The sequence below is a fragment of the Pristiophorus japonicus genome, chromosome 1 (genome assembly GCF_044704955.1).
Source record: "Pristiophorus japonicus isolate sPriJap1 chromosome 1, sPriJap1.hap1, whole genome shotgun sequence".
In the NCBI taxonomy this organism is placed as follows: domain Eukaryota; kingdom Metazoa; phylum Chordata; class Chondrichthyes; family Pristiophoridae; genus Pristiophorus; species Pristiophorus japonicus.
In genome coordinates this window covers 166,748,808-166,766,147 of record NC_091977.1, presented here as the reverse complement: position 1 = coordinate 166,766,147, position 17,340 = coordinate 166,748,808, and the positions used below count along the sequence as shown (strand labels likewise).

Genomic DNA, 17,340 nt, shown 5'->3' with positions numbered 1-17,340 from the left:
TTTGGGGATCCTTGTGTTTGGGGGGTCCCTCTGTTTGGGAGGTCCCTCTGTTTGGTTGGTCCCTGTGTTTGGGGGGTCCCTGTGTTTGGGGGGTCCCTGTGTTTGGGGGTCCCATAGCCACATTGCCAGGAAATTGAGGCGGAAGGCTGGGAATGCTCCTTCTCACCTTATTTGCATCTTTACGATGAATCTGCACCTATTATATATGCTCTGTCTCTTCCAGGAAGCTCCAGGTATCCCATTGTACTAAAAAGGGGACAAAAGCCCCATAAAATGGGTCTTTGCCTCTGTTTTCATACAATCATACAATCATAGAATGATTACAGCATGGAGGGAGACCATTCGGCCCATTGAGCCCATGCTGGCTTTCTGCAAGAGCACTCAGCTAGTCCCACTCCCCTGCCCTTTCCCCGTAGCCCTGCAAATATTTTTCTTCAGGTACTTATCCAACTCCCTTTTGAAAGCCATGATTGAATCTGCCTCCACCACCCTCTCCAGATCATAACCACTTGATGCGTAAAAGAGTGTCTTTATGCCCAAGAAAAGGCATTCTCAGGGTCAAAAGCCAAGAAAATATACCATGATAAGCTTTAAAAAAGTTAGAGACAGAGAAAAAACAATGATCATATTACCTGAAATTCCAACATTGTTTTGCCTTTATTTGCCTCCAGCATATAGTGATAAGCCCCGATGCTTGTGCTAGGATCCTCTGCGTCATTTGTACTGCCCTTATGCTAATGAAAAAAAAGGAACATGCAAAATTAAGTCTTTTTGGTATCTGCCCCATTGATATTTAACAATGAAGATATCCAATCAGTCTGAGTCTCCAAGGGGAGAAATATTTTTCAAGTAAAGAATGGTAACACCTCTTAGTGAAAACATTTAAACAATCTAGGAATACAGCAATATGATTAACTGAGACTGAAGCAGCTGAAACATGTGATTGGATTATTAGGTTGAATTGATGAATAACTAACTAAATGGTTGATTTCAATTATAAATGGCATTTAGTGCATTATGCATGTTTTTCCATTGGCATTCGAGGATCATGATATGCGTGTTCATTTTTTGTGGTCACAATGCAGTTAACGTTGGACATCAAGAAATAGCAGTTTTGTGGTGTGGAACCTTTAGTATTATCAGGTTATTTTTTGACGTCAACGGAAAAGAAAATCAGGCGGGATGTAAAACAGGCTGCTGATTCATTGTAGCCTGTTTTGCGCCATCGCTGAAGAACAATTTCACCCCCACAGAACAGTGGGAGATGGAAAAAAGAAAGAACTTGCATTTATATAGCATCCTGTCATATCCCAGAGCATTTTACAGCCAATGAGTTACAAGACAGATGGCGAAACATAGCTCTAGATTTTCCTTATGTGTACTGCCCATTTTCGGGGAGATTGAGGGTGACTGAGAGATTCATAATGTTAAAAACCCATCTCATTACAAACCCTATTGAAATGTTCCACAACACACGATGTGGCTGACAGTGCTCATTGAAATATTGTCCATCATGTGCAAGTCATATTTAAATGTAACTTTAACATGCCTTCTTGAATTTCCCTTCTTATTGCCTGTGGCCTGGCTCCTGAAATGAAGCCAACATAAAAAGTGTGTTTGGATGCTAGACAACTGCCGACATTTGGATACGGCGATAAGGACACTAGGAAGAACTTAAGAGTCAATCACATTGATATGGAACTGGAGTCACATATCGGCCAGACTGGGCAAGATGGCATTGTCCTACATTGCAACAAAGATTACACTTCAAAAAATACTTCATTGGCTGTAAAGCACATTGGGGTATCCTGGGGTCACGAAAGGCGCTATATAAATGCAATACTTTATTTCTTTTTAACTGCCCTCTGACGTGACCCTGCAAGCCATTCAGATTCATCAAACCACTCATGGTTCAAGAAGAAGGCCCACCACCACCTTTCAGGGCAGTTAGGGATGGGCAACATAATCGGTCTTGCCAGCAACCCCCATATCATAAAATAAATACTTGCATGTTCGTTCTCCTTTCTTTTCAATACTGACAGTAGTTTTGGTAGGGAGAGGGTCAGTGTCTGAACAAAGGGAGACATTTACAATGTCAGCAAGCATTGAGTTAGAAAAGGTGCTTGAGTAGTCATGAATTGGGCGCAGTGGATATCAAGAGCACAGAAGGTGGCTTCTATAGAAAAAATGAACTTGGAGGGGACCGGGAGATGAGAGAGAAGCTGCAGAGTGACAAGTGATTGTTTTGGTGAGTAAGGGGCTGAGGGGGCAGGAAAGTGACAAAGTAGAGGTATTAGTTGAAGCAGTTGCAAGGATAGTCCCACTCTTCGAGATGAAAAACTCCATGAGCTCCTCCCACTTGGGGTTAGAAGTGAAGGTTGGGATTTGTTGCAGAGAAAAGGAGTTGTGGATTATTGTTATCTTTCACTTTCAGTCCAGCTGTTTGTAATTTCTTGCCTTCACATGTCAGAAGTCATATATGCAGTTCAATGTCCTGTTTTTCCTTGTCATAACACCTTGACTGGGAATTTCCTAGGAGCTGTTCCCGCTCCGGCACTTTACCTTCGTTGGGGGTATGGTGGAAGTGGGGTTTCTGCCACACTTCTAGCAAAGTTACAGCAGCAGAGTGGGAGCAGCTCTGAGAAAATTCATGGCCCTGGATAAATGGCTGCTTTTTGAACTGTCAGTTTTGTAAATCGGCATGTAAAGCAGTAGTAGGGGTTTCTATCCATAATCTGCTATTGGCAACTAAAGAGAAATCAAATCAATGTAGGTACTTACACTGACTGAGGCGACTGCTTCCTGTATGCTGTTTCTGATAAATTCCATTGTGATTATACGAGAGGGCTGTTCATTGAAGACAGAGTTCACCAAGGCTACTCTGGCTGCATCTCTTCTGGCTTCTGCCTTAGTTGAACAGTACTATACAGAGGAATGGTAATACCGGTTAACAGAACCAACAGGAAGCTATAAATGCTGGGTGGCGGAAGGTTAACTTGTATACAGATACTTAGGTATAATACTATATTTGTGCTGTGTCCCATATCCCACCTCCCTTTGGGTGTTCTCATGCACCAGCTGAACAGATGGCCAGCTGACTTGATTCTCCATAACTGGTTTCCAGGAGGTACACAAGAGCAGGATGGACTGATTCACTCTCTGATTTTCCCTCTCTCTTTGTGAGGAAATGTCTGGCTTTCAATTGCCACTCCTTCTTACAAGAACATAACATAAGAAATAGGAGCAAGAGTAGGCCATTTGGCCCCTTGAGCCTGCTCCACCATTTAATAAGATCATGGCTGATCTGATCATGGACTCAGCTCCACTTCCCTGCCCACTCCCCAAAACTCTTTATTCCCTTATCACTCAAAAATCTGTCTATCTCCGCCTTAAATATATTCAAAGACCCAGCCACCACAGCTCTCTGGGGGCAGAGAATTCCACAGATTTACAACCCTCAGAGAATAAATTCCTCCTCATCTCAGTTTTAAATGGGCGGCCCCTTATTCTGAGACTATGCCCTCTAGTTTAAGTTTCCTCTATAAGTGGAAATATCCTCTCTGCATCCAGCTTATCGAGCCCTCTCATAGGGCTCAATTTTCCCCAAAGCATTTTTTTGACATACTTGAAGATTTTTTGTGGGCTAAGTACGCCCCCAAAACAGTGTTGTAAGTTTCCCCGTTGGATCTCTTCATTTTGGCGTGGCCTAACCCAAGGGGGATGGAGCCTTGATCTGCACCAAAAAGATCAGGCTGCCATGGTAACCAGGGACACAATGTGAGTTGAGGCTGCAAAGTGAAACATACAGCCACCTCCCAACACATTAAAAGGTCTTCTCGGTCACGGATTCGTCTCTCGTGTGAACCGGGGACTGAGAATGGGACCGGACAGCCTTCGGGTGGGGTTGGAGGTAAGTTGCTTCTATGTGTTTTTCAATTCTTTCAGTGTGTCCGGGCATCTGCTGCACCGCTTTCCTTACCTGCCCCGATTTCCTTAACTCTAGGGAAGGTTTTTCAGGACAGACCACATACGCTGGCCTAATCAGAACTGGAGTGGCTCTCAACTGGCCAAACTTCCCTAAATGGCCAGAAGTGCCGAAGGTGGTAGATTACGCCCCCTTTGGCTGAAAAAAAAATGGACTTAAAAACTAACTGAGTGACGCTGGTGCAAATTGATTGGGGAAACTGGGGATTTTTAAGTTAGGCCAGAAAAAGCAGCCTGCTCCAAAAGAAATGGCGCAAATATTGGGGAAAATTGAGCCCATTATCTTATATGTTTCAATAAGATCACCTCTCATTCTTCTGAAATCCTATGAGTATAGGCCCAACCTACTCGACCTATCTTGATAAGTCAACCTCCTCATCTCCGGAATCAACCTAGTGAACCTTCTCTGAACTGCCTCCAATGCAAGTATATCCTTCCTTAAATACGGAGACCAAAACTGTACGCAGTACTCTAGGTGTGGCCTCACCTGTTGCAGCAGGACTTCTCTGCTTTTATACTCTATCCCCCTTGCAATAAAGGCCAACATTCCATTTGCCTTCCTGATTACTTGCTGTACCTGTATACTAACTTTTTGGGCCCAAGTTTCCACACGAAAAAAAACGGGCGCCCCTCCGAGCTGGGCGCCCGTTTTTCGCGCCGAAAACGGCGCCTAAAAAAAACCGCGCTATTCTCGAGCGCCCTGCAGCTCCTTGTCTGCCTGGCGCGGCGTGCAGGGGGGGCGGAGCCTACACTCGCGCCGATTTTGTAAGTGGGAGGAGGCGGGTACTATTTAAATTAGTTTTTTTCCTGCCGGCAACGCTGCGCATGCGCGTTGGAGCGCTCGCGCACGCGCAGTGTGAAGGAAACATTGGCACTCGGCCATTTTTGTAGTTCTTTGTAGCTGTTTAATTTTTGAACATTTTTTAATAAAAGCACATTGCCATCAGCACATCAGCACTGAGGCTTCTTGCAGCAATGAGAAAGCCTCAGAAAGTTGAGGCAGCCGTTTCCCTCCCCACCCCCGCCCGCCGTCGGGAATGCACTGAACGGCTCTCCCCCCCTCCCGCCCCCGCTGGAACACACTGAACAGCTCTCCCGCCCCGGCGGGAACGCACTGAACGGCTCTCCCCCGCCCCGGCGGGAACGCACTGAACGGCTCTCCCCCGCCCCGGCGGGAATGCACTGAATGGCTCTCCACCCCCCTCCCGCCCCCGCGGGAATGCAATGAACGACCCTCCTGCCCCGGCGGGAACGCACTGAATGGCTCTCCACCCCCCTCCCGCCCCCGCGGGAATACAATGAACGACCCTCCTGCCCCGGCGGGAACGCACTGAACGGCTCTCTCCCCCCCGCCGCCCCCGCGGGAACGCACTGAACGGCTCTCTCCCCCCCCCCCCCACCCCGGCGGGAACGCACCGAACGGCTCTCCCCCCCCACTCCCGCCCCGACGGGAACGCACTGAACGGCTCTCCTCCCTCCCGTCCCGGCGGGAACGCACGGAACGGCTCCCGTCTCCGCGTGAACGAACGATGGCTGAAGCACTTTCACACAGGTAGGAAGATGGTTTATTTAATCTTTCTTTGCTTATAAATGTTTATTCAGGTTGGATTTATTTGTATAATATTTGTAGAAGTATAAATAAGAATTTATTGTAGAATTTAATGACTTCCCTCCCCCCCCTCCCCCCCCCCCACCTCGTTCTGGACGCCTAATTTGTAACCTGCGCCTGATTTTTTAATGTGTAGAACAGGTTTTTTCAGTTCTACAAAAATCTTCACTTGCTCCATTCTACTTTAGTTTGGAGTACGTTTTCACTGTGGAAACTTTGAAATCAGGCGTCAGTGACCGGACACGCCCCCTTTTGAAGAAAAAATTCTGTTCCAAAGTAGAACTGTTCTACCTGACTAGAACTGCAGAAAAAAAAATGTGGAGAATTGCGATTTCTAAGATAATTCGTTCTCCACCAGTTGCTCCTAAAAATCAGGCGCAAATCATGTGGAAACTTGGGCCCTTTGTGTTTCATGCACAAGGATCCCCAACTCCCTCTGTACTGCAGTACTTTGCAATTTTTCTCCATTTAAATTATAATTTGCTTTTCTATTTTTTCTGCCAAAGTGGATAATCTCACATCTTCCCACATTATACTGCCAAATTTTTGCCCACTCACTTAATCTGTCTCTAACCCTTTGCAGATTTCTTGTGTCCTCTTCACAATTTGTTCTCCTGCCCATTTTTGTATCATCTGCAAACTTGGCTACATTACACGTGGTCCCTTCATCCAAATCATTAATATAGATTGTAAATAGTTGAGGCCCCAGCACCAAACCCTGCGACACCCCACTAGTTACTGTTTGCCAACCGGAAAATGACCCATTTATCCCGGCTCTCTGTTTTCTGTTAGTTAGCCAATCCTCTATCCATCCTAATATGTTGCCCCCAACCCCGTGAACTTTTATCTTGTGCAGTAATCTTTTATGTGGCACCTTATTGAATGCCTTCTGGAAATCCAAATACATCACATCCACTGGTCCCCCCTTATCCACCCAGCTCGTTAAATCCTCAAAGAATTCCAGAAAATTTGTCAAACATGATTTCCCTTTCATAAAACCATGCTGACTCTGCTTGATTGAATCATGCTTTTCAAAATGCCCTGCTACAGCTTCCTTAATAATGACTCCAGCATTTTCCCAATGACAGATGTTAGGCTAACTGGTCTCGAGTTTTCTGCTTACTGTCTGCCTCCTTTTTTAAATAGGGCATTACATTTGCAGTTTTACAATCCGTTGGGACATCCCCAGAATCCAAGGAATTTTGGTAGATTACAACCAATGCATCCACTATCTCTGCAGCCACTTCTTTTAAGACCTTAGGATGTAAGCCATCAGATCCAGGGGACTTGTCCGCCTTTAGTCCCATTATTTTACCGAGTACTACTTCACTAGTGATGGTGATTGTATTAAGTTTCTCCCTCCCTATAGCCCCTTGATTATCCACTATTGGGATGTTTTTAGTGTCTTCTACCATGAAGACCGATACAAAATATTTGTTCAATGTCTCTGCCATTTTTAATTCCCCATTATTAATTCCCCAGTCTCATCCTCTAAGGGACCAACATTTACTTTAGCCATTCTTTTCCTTTTTATGTATCTGTAGAAAGTCTTACCATCTTTTTTTCAATTTCGTGCTAGTTTGCTTTCATAATCTATCTTCCCTCTCTTTATTATTTTTGAAGTCGTTCTTTGCTGGCTTTTAAATGTTTCCCAGTCGTCTGGCCTTCCACTAGTCTTGGCCACTTTGTATGTCCTTATTTTCAATTTGATACCATCCCTTATTTCCTTAGTTAGCCACGGATGGTTATCCATTCTCTTACAGTCTTTCCTTCTCATTGGAATATATTTTTGTTGAGAGTTATGAAATATCTCCTTAAATGTCTGCCACTGCCCATCAACTATCTTACACTTTAATCTGTTTTCCCAATCCACTTGAGCCAACTCTACCTTCGTACCTTTGTAATCTCCTTTGTTTAAGCTTAGGGCACTGGTTTGCGATCCAACTTTCTTGGGGGTGATACGTCCTTACTACACAGTGTAAATGCACACGAGGCCCATGCTTGAGAGAAGGTCAGTCTGTGACCTGTCCTTTATTCCTTAGCACTCAAGTGATGAAGGTGGGTGGAGCTTCCCCTTTTATACCTGAAGGTCCAGGTTAGGAGTGTCTTCCACCTAGTGGTCAGTGTTCTCACGGTGTACAACTTAGGTCAGTTTATACATGGGTTACAATGCTGGTTGAATACATGACATCACCTCCCCCCCAAAAGTCTTATTGGGATCACAGGTTGAGTCTCTCTGGTGGTTTACGCTCCCTTGTAGAGCGCCTGAGTTGGCGCTGGCCTGAGTGTCTGCTGTTTGCAGTGCCTCAGGCCTGTCCGGACTGCTCACAGTGACTGGGCTCTCCTCCCTTTGGTTCCGGTGTTCGGTCACCTATGGTGGAGTGAACTCTATATCGTGTTCTTCCTCTGTTTTTTCTATGGGGCTGCTGAACCTCCTTTTTGTTTGATCCACATGTTTGCGGCAGATTTGTCTATTGGTAAGTTTAACTACCAGAATCCTATTTCCCTCTTTGGCAACCACAGTGCCTGCGAGCCATTTGGGCCCTGCAGCGTAGTTGAGGACAAAAACAGGATCATTTATATCAATACATCGCGCCCTCGCATTCCTGTCATGGTAGTGATATTGTGACTGGCGCCTGCTCTCGACAATTTCTTTCATGGTGGGGTGTATAAGGGATAATCGGGTTTTGAGCGTCCTTTTCATTAGTAGCTCTGTGGGTGGAACCCCTGTGAGCGAGTGTGGTCGGGATCTATAGGCCAACAGGAGGCGTGATAAGTGGCTTTGTAGGGAACCCCCTTGGAATCTGAGCATCCCCTGTTTGATTATCTGCACTGCTCGTTCTGCCTGGCCGTTTGAGGCCGGCTTGAATGGTGCCGTTCTAACATGGTTAATTCCATTGCCTGCCATGAAGTCCTGGAATTCAGTGCTTGTGAAGCACGGGCCATTGTCGCTGACCAAGATGTCCGGTAGACCGTGGGCGGCAAACATTGCCCGTAGACTTTCTACCGTGGCAGAGGATGTGCTTGAATTTAAAATGTCACACTCGATCCATTTGGAGTAGGCGTCTACTACAACCAAAAACATTTTCCCCATGAAAGGACCTGCGTAGTCCACATGGATGCGTGACCAAGGCTTGGCGGGCCATGGCCAGGGGCTAAGGGGGGCTTCCCTGGGCGCATGGCCCAGCTGGGCACACGTGTTGCACCTGCAAACACAAAGTTCCAGATCTGCATCTATCCCTGGCCACCAAACGTGTGACCTGGCAATTGCCTTCATCGTGACAATGCCCGGGTGCCCATTGTGGAGTTCTCTGATGAACACCTCTCTGCCCATCTGGGGCATGACTACGCGGTTTCCCCACAGTAGGCAATCGGCCTGAATCGAGAGTTCATCCTTGCGCCTGTGAAATGGTTTAAATTTCTCAGGGCATGCCCTATACGTGGCTGCCCAGTCCCCATTCAGAACACATTTCTTGACTAGAGACAATAGCGGGTCTCTATTTATCCAGACTTTAATCTGATGGGCTGTCACGGGTGAGCCTTCGCTTCCGAAAGCTTCAACAGCCATGACCATCTCAGCACCATGCTCGGTAGCCCCCTCAGTGGTGGCTAGTGGGAGCCTGCTGAGTGCATCGGCGCAGTTTTCGGTGCCCGGTCTGTGCCGAATTGTGTAGTCATAGGCAGCTAATGTGAGTGCCCACCTCTGTATGCGGGCCGATGCGTTTGAATTTATGGCCTTGTTGTCGGCCAAAAGGGATGTTAGGGGTTTGTGATCTGTCTCCAGCTCAAATTTCCTGCCAAACAGGTACTGGTGCATTTTCTTTGCCGCATATACACATGCGAGCGCCTCCTTTTCTACCATCCCGTAGCCCCTTTCTGCCTGGGACAGATTCCTGGAGGCATAAGCTACCGGCTGTAACTGACCCTTGGCATTGACATGCTGCAACACACACCCGACACCATAGGACGACGCATCGCACGTTAACACAAGTTTCTTACATGGGTCATATAGCGTTAACAGATTGTTGGAACATAACAAATTGCGTGCTCTATTAAAAGCCCTTTCCTGGCTGTCCCCCCAGACCCATTCGCGACCTTTGCGTAGGAGCACGTGTAGCGGCTCTAGCAGCGTGCTCAATTTGGGAAGAAAGTTACCAAAATAGTTCAGGAGCCCCAGGAACGAACGCAGCTCCGTTGTGTTACGGGGTCTGGGTGCTCTCTGGATCGCTTCCGTCTTGGATGAAGTCGGACTGATCCCGTCTGCTACTACCCTCATCCCCAGGAATTCTACCTCTGGAGCTAGGAAGACGCACTTCGCATTTTTCAGTCGCAGACCTACCCGGTCCAGTCTGCGTAGCACCTCCTCCAGGTTGTGGAGATGTTCTTCAGTATCGTAACCCGTAATGAGGATGTCGTCCTGAAAAACCACCGTCCCTGGAATCGACTTGAGGAGGCTTTCCATATTTCGTTGGAAGATCGCGGCGGCCGAGCGAATCCCGAACGGACATCTGTTGTACTCAAACAACCCCTTGTGTGTCGTGATGGTGGTCAGCTTTTTCGACTCACTCGCTAGCTCCTGAGTCATGTAAGCTGAGGTCAAGTCCAATTTTGAAAAAAGTTTGCCACCGGATAGCGTCGCAAAGAGGTCCTCCGCTCTCGGTAGCGGGTACTGGTCTTGGAGTGACACCCGATTGATGGTGGCCTTGTAATCGCCACATATCCTGACCGACCCATCCGCCTTGAGCACCGGCACAATCGGGCTCGCACAGTCACTGAATTCGACTGGCAAGATGATGCCTTCCTTCAACAGGCGGTCCAATTCGCCTTCTATCTTTTCCCGCATCACATACGGCACCGCTCTGGCCTTGTGGTGTACTGGTCTGGTGCCCGGGTTTATGTGAATCACTACCTTGGTCCCCATGAAAGTGCCAATGCCGGGTTGAAATAATGAGTCAAATTTGTCCAGGACCTGTGAGCATGATACTCGCTCCACAGAGGAAATTGCATTGACATTGCCCCATTTCCAGTTCATGACAGCAAGCCAACTCCTCCCCAGTAGTGCGGGACCGTCCCCTGGGACAATCCAGAGTGGCAACCTGTTCTCTGAATCTTTGTGGGTCACGACTACCGTGGCGCTGCCTAGCACCGGAATGATCTGCTTTGTGTAAGTCCGTAGCTGTGCGTCAATCGGCGATAATTTTGGCCTCCTGGCCTTGGATGCCCACAACTTTTCGAACTGTTTGATATCCATCAGGGACTGGCTGGCCCCCGTGTCTAACTCCATTGATACTAGGATGCCATTGAGGAGCACTTTCATCATTATCGGTGGCGTCCTGTTGTATGAACGTGCTCCACATGAACTGGCTGAACTTCAGCTTCCAGTGATTTCCCCCAGTGTCCATTTCTGCAATTTCTGCAGGTATTTTGCTCATCTCTGCAAACTCCGGCTGAATGTATGCCTCCACACCTCCAGCATGAGTTGCGGTTTGAAACAAAAGGTCCCTTGCCAGTCGATCGTCCCTGACTGCCCCTGTTATTGTCCTTGAGTGCACCATTAACAGGTGTTGATGGCCCCATTACTGGCCGCATTGTCCCTTGCAATGGCGTGAATCACTGTTCAGCTTGCCATTGTCTCTGTCGAACTCCCCCTCTGGGTTCGACTACATGTTGGGGCATGCCTGACTGCCCTTGTCTGCCTGGAGAACTGTGTGCTGCTTTAACAATGTTGAATCTCTGTCCCAACCATTCCTTAACACAGTACCTCTCGTCTGTTCTGCTAGTGGCCATGCGCGCGTGGTTTAAATCCCAATTTCTTGTTGCCATTGATACGTCCTTACTATACAGTATAAATGCACACGAGGCCCATGCTTGAGAGAAGGTCAGTCTGTGACCTGTCCTTTATTCCTTAGCACTCAAGTGATGAAGGTGGGTGGAGCTTCCCCTTTTATACCTGAAGGTCCAGGTTAGGAGTGTCTCTCACCTAGAGGTCAGTGTTCTCACGGTGTACAACTTAGGTCAGATTATACATGGGTTAAAATGCTGGTTGAATACATGACAGGGGGCATGGAATTTACTATGTGAGATAAAAGCAATACAGGTGCAGCATCCAGAATCCGGAACCCTCGGGACCAAGGCCGTTCCGGATTCTCCATTTTTCCTGACTTTGGATTGTCTTTCTGATGTCACGAATCTGGAAACACCAGAGCCCAGGTTCGGGTATTTCCGGATTTCGGAATGTTAAAAAGGCGGGTCGCAACCGAGGAGCTGTTCGGGCCGCTGGCCCCATCAAGGAGGAACTGCTTGGGGGGGAGGGCCTGCCATGGAAGAGCTGTTTGGGCGGGTCCCCACTGCCGTGGAGCTGTTCGGGTGGGTCCCACCGAGGAGAAGGTGTTTGGGCGGGCCCCACTGTTGAGGAGCTGTTCGAGTGGGGCCCGCCGCCAAGGAGGCGTTCGGGCAGGCCCCACCGAGCTGGAGCTGTTCGGGTGGGGCTCCGCCTCCAGCGGAAGTGTTCACCCCGTCGCAGAAGAGGTGTTGGGGCAGGCCAGTGAGGAGGCCCCGAGGTAAGGGCAGCAGCGGCGAGGGGCGGTGAGGCGAGGCCCGACGTCGGGCAGCGGCGGGACCCCGAGGTCGGCAGGGTCAGCGGGTCCAGATTCAGGAACATTTTGCGGATTCCGGATGACCCTGCCATCGATCGGTCTGGAGTCCGGATTCCGGAACATTCCGGATTCCGGAACTCCGGATTTTGGATGCTACACCTGTATTGTATTTAGTAAGTCACATCTGTTTATAAGTAGCTTCCCTTCAATTGCAGGCAGGAGGCCCCAACTTCATTAATCCAGTATCAGAGCCAAATATAGAGATACTTGTTTGGCTTTGTGTAAACTGTATGATCCATGTGTGATACAATAGCCAGATCTCTGAATCTTTTAAGCCTCTGGGAAGATATGATTTACTAGAGTAAGGTCATGTTTTTTCATTGTGTTCATAATTAATGAGTGTAATGTACTTAAAGCAATACCTAATAAATCTTTCTTAATCCACATCTTGTTTCTTTGAAGGGGAAAGCTTTTGGTAAATTTTGTGTTCATAAAGGTGATTATCAGCACTGGGGAATTGGGTCAGTCTCGGGTCTCAAGTCATTACAACAATGGTTAGATGTAAGTGGCGATTTTATATATATGTTCTATCGTGGGGAGCACATGTACAATTTCTAGAAGCACTCTTGGTGGGCGAGGTTCCCTGTCGCGCTCCCAGCAGCAATGCTCCCCACTGGCTGCACATTTTTGTAAAATTGGCCCTATAGAACAAAACGGCCATTACATCGCCTCAAAAAAGTACTTTAATCCCACCTCAGAGCAAAGTCCACTGATGTACGAGGATGATATTTTTGTTGGTCCCAGCCACCATTCCTGAAATGTATATTAATATAATGGCAAATTTTGGATAATTATATGCCATGGGCTCAGACTCAATGGGAATTGAGTTGAAAATTCTCAAACTCTTTTCACTTAGATCACCTGCAGAATAAGAAAACTTTAATTTCAGTCTGGTTTAAGATTTGAACCAAATCCCCGAGGTAAGGGAATAATGCTCTACCTCAGTGTAGCACCAAGCCTTTTAATTACCTTTTGTTCTTAACTTTGCATGGTTTTCAGTCTTTTTCTTTGAACTCATTTTCACATTTTAGCTATTTTTTTCCCTTCATCTCAGACTGGACTTATCTGAGTGAACAGATAGAACCACAGACAGCAGCATGGCCCTTCGCAGGGTAGCGGCCTAGATTTGGGAAAGGAGTCCTGCCAATTATTCCTGTCATAAGAATATAAGAAATAGGAGCAGGAGTAGGCCATTTGGCCCCTCGAGCCTGCTTCGCCATTCAATAAGATCATGGCTGATCTGATCATGGACTCAGCTCCACTTTCCTGCCCACACCCCATTACCCTTTACTCCCTTATCGCTCATAAATCTGTCTATCTCCGCCTTAAATATATTCAATGACCCAGCCTCCACAGCTCTCTGGGGCAGAGAATTCCATAGATTTACAACCCTCTCAGAAGAAATTTCTCTTCATCTCAGTTTTAAATGGGCGGTCCCTTATTCTAAGACTATGTCCCCTAGTTTTAGTTTCCCCTGTCAGGTTAGTTAGGCTGCCCCTGCAGCTGATTACCCAGTGGAGGTCAACATTCATTCATAGGCGGTCCCTCGAACGAGGATGACTTGCTTCCACAAGTTCACAGGTGTTTTGATGAAGGACCCGATGTTCCGGTCCTGAACTCCAATTGAGGGGATGGAAGATGCCTGTGCGTGGATTTTTTTTAACGTGTGTTGACCATTGCACACCAGCCACCACACGGGCTTGACAGAGCTAGGTCTTGATCCAGTGGCAAGGATTAACCAAGACGACTGGAGAACAGCTCTGTTTCACGGACCTAGCGCACACACATATCGCAGTGTGGGCTGGCCTGTGCTGCCCCTGGGCCCTCGGCTCTTCTGGGCCACGTACCCTCAACTGTCGCACCTCCACCACAAACACTCGCCACTCATCCGCCCTGACCTTCCCACTCCTCTGTACCTGGGCTCTGCCGATGTTCCTGCCCGCGCTCCAAAACAGCGACCAGGGTTTTGATGACGTCACCCAGTCGCCCATCTCAAAATCCTTGGAGCAGCTCGCCACTCCAGCTCTTTTATAGCTTTTATAACGGAGCTGTTCTCTCGCAGGTCGGGGGCCCACGATCAACAGTGGTGATCAACAGTTGTCCCTCTAACTGTATGTGGAGGCTGGGATTTGAATGTGGGTCTCGCATATTCTACCACCAGACCATCTAAAATTTACTTTCTACAGATATTCGCTGGGAATTTCCCAATCGGCCACTGTAACTTTGGCAGAAGATTGGTGGAAACCCTGTTTGCGTGTCTATACAAGGTTTCTGCTGATCTTCCGCCAAAGTTATGATGGCTGATCAGGAACAGCCTCGAGGAATTCCCAGCGGTTATTAAACCCGATTCTTTTAATTATGTGTTCTCGGGATGTGGGAGACCCTGGCAAGGCCACATTTATTGCCTATCTCTAGGTACATTATATTTATAGCACAGAAACAGGCCATTCGTTCCAACAGGTCATTGCTAGTATTTATGCTCTACACGAGACTCCTCCCACTCTTCTTCATCGAACTCAATCAACATATCCTTCTATTCCTTTCTCCCTCATGTGCTTATCGAGTTTCCCCTTAAATGCACCTATGCTAGTCGCCTCAATTACTCCTTGTGGTAGCGAGTTCCACATTCTAACTACTTTTGAGATAAAGATGTTTCTCCTGAATTCCCTATTGGATTTATTAGTGACTATCATATAATTATGACCCCTAGTTCTGCTCTCCCCGTAAGTGGAAACATCTTGTCTGTATCTATCCTAGCAAACCCTTTCGTAATCTTAAAGGCCTCTATCAGGTCACTCCTGAGTCTTCTCTTTGCAAGAGAAAAGAACCCCAGCCTGTTCAATTTTTCCTGTGAAGTATAACCTCTCAGTTCTGGTATCATTCTCGTAAATCTTTTTGCACCTTGTCCAGTGCCTCTATATCCTTTTTATAAGATGGAGGCCAGAACTGTTCACAGTACTCCAAATGTGGGTGTTATACTCATAATAAATGGTTAGACCGAGTACTGTGTGTAATGAGCACGTATGACCTTAGCCTCTTTATTCTAGATCCAGAGTGCAGATACCTCGTGGGTGGCCTGCTTATATACAGTGCGCCCAAGGGATGCTGGGATCCCTTGGGACTGCAACAGGTAGGTCCTCTGGTGGACCGGTGTGATGCAGGTTACAAGGGGTTAAATACATAACATCACTCCCCCGTGAAGTCAACAGTACACTTTCTTACAAGGTGAGATGATCTGGGGCTTTGCGTTCCCTTGTCGATCATCTCGGTACAAATACTGGTGTGGGTGGGTTGGTCAGTTCTTCATTGGGCTGTTGGGCAGCCGGCCTTGCCGGGCTGCTGGGGATGATGAGTTCGGTTTCATGGTCAACTGTGATGTCAGTTGCCACTTGTGTGTGTGTAAGAAGGTCAAAGTTGGTGGTGTCCTCTTCAGATTGTACGCAGCTGTTGGTGAACTGCAGTTTAATTTGGTCCAAGTGTTTTCTGTGCATTTGTCCATTGGTTAGTTTGACCTGAAATAACCTACTCTGCTCTTTGGCTGTGACCGTGCCAGCGAGCCATTTGGGACTATGTCCATAACTGAGCACAAACACAGGATCATCGATCTCACTATCGCATGACAAGTTTGCACGGTCATGGTACACACTCTGTTGATGCCGCTTGTCCTCCACGTGATCATGTAGATCAGGGTGGACCAGAGAGAGCCTTGTTTTAAGTGCCCTTTTCATGAGCAGCTCAGCTGGGGGAATCCCGGTGAGTGAGTGGGGTCTGGTGCAGTAGCTGAGTAGTACTCGGGACAACCGGGTCTGCAGGGAGCCTTCCGACACCCGTTTCAAGTTTTGCTTGATGGTCTGAACTGCCTGTCTGCCTGGCTGTTGGATGCAGGCTTGAGTGGCGCAGATGTGACATGTTTGCTCCTGTTGCGGGTCATGAATTCTTTGAATTCAGCACTGGTGAAGCATGGCCCTTTGTTGCTGACTAGGACATCAGGCAGGCCGTGCGTGGCAAACACAGCTCGTAGACTTTCAATGGTGGCTGTGGACATGCTTACAGACATTATTGCACATTCAATCCACTTTAAGTAAGCATCCACGACAACCAAAAACATTTTGCCTAGGAATGGGCCCGCATAGTCCATTGACCACGGTTTGGATGGCCAGGACCAAAAAATTAGCGGTGCCTCTCTGGGTGCATTGCTCAACTGAAAGCAAGTGTTGCACTGGTGCACGCATGACTCTAAATCTGAATCGATGCCAGGCCATCACACGTGGGATCTGGTTATGGCTTTCATCATCACGATGCCTGGGTGGGTGCTGTGTGTTGTGTATCTGTAAAGCATGCACTCCCATATTCAGCCACCAGGGAGTGCATCCCCTGAAGTCCCAAGGGATCCCAGCATCCCTTGGGAGCACTGAATATAAGCCAGCTCCTTAAGACTGTTCCTCACTCTGGAGTGTCTTAATAAAAACTGAGATCTGTGGCGGATTACATGGTTGTATGCCGACAGCGTGAGCGCTCATCTTTAGATGCGGGCAGAGGCATTGGTATTAATCCCTTTGCTCTCCAAGAATAGCGATTATGAGCGGCTTGTGGTCAGTTTCAAGTTCGAACTTGAGGCCAAATAAGTACTGGTCCATTTTTTTTACCCCGTAAACGCACACCAGAGCGTCTTTTTAAACCATGCTGTAGGCCCTTTCGGCCTTGGACAAACTCTTGGATGTATAAGCGACCAGTTGAAATATTCCCAATTCATTAGCCTGTTGTAACACACATAGTCCCCTGTATGACGATGCATCGCAAGCTAACACCAATCGTTTACATGGGTTATACAGGACAACCGTTTTTTTTTAGAACACATTAAATTTCTGGCTTTCTTAAAGGCAGCCTCTTGTGAATTCCCCCATACCCAGTCGTCTCCCTTGCGCAGTAGTGCATGTAGGGGTTCTAGCAGGGTGCTTAACTCAGGTAGGAAATTATGGAAGTAGTTAAGGAGTCCCAGGAACGACCGCAGCTCCGTCACGTTCTGTGGTCGCGGCGCGTTTTTGATGGCCTCCGACTTGGCGTCGGTGGGTCTGATGCCGTCTGCTGTGA

The 17,340-nt window shown here is 47.6% G+C and overlaps 1 protein-coding gene across 1 annotated transcript in view; it reads right to left on the bottom strand.

Moving 5' to 3' along the window:
- The window catches only part of LOC139257678 (protein limb expression 1 homolog), a 107,512-nt gene that overhangs the window by 27,134 nt on the left and 63,038 nt on the right, over window positions 1-17,340 (bottom strand). Inside the window, exons 3-4 of the mRNA XM_070874701.1 lie at window positions 2,782-2,922; window positions 633-728 (exon numbers count right to left, since the gene is read on the bottom strand). Of these exons, the coding sequence (XP_070730802.1) occupies window positions 633-728; window positions 2,782-2,922 (237 nt within the window). The remainder of the gene's footprint in view (window positions 1-632; window positions 729-2,781; window positions 2,923-17,340) is intronic.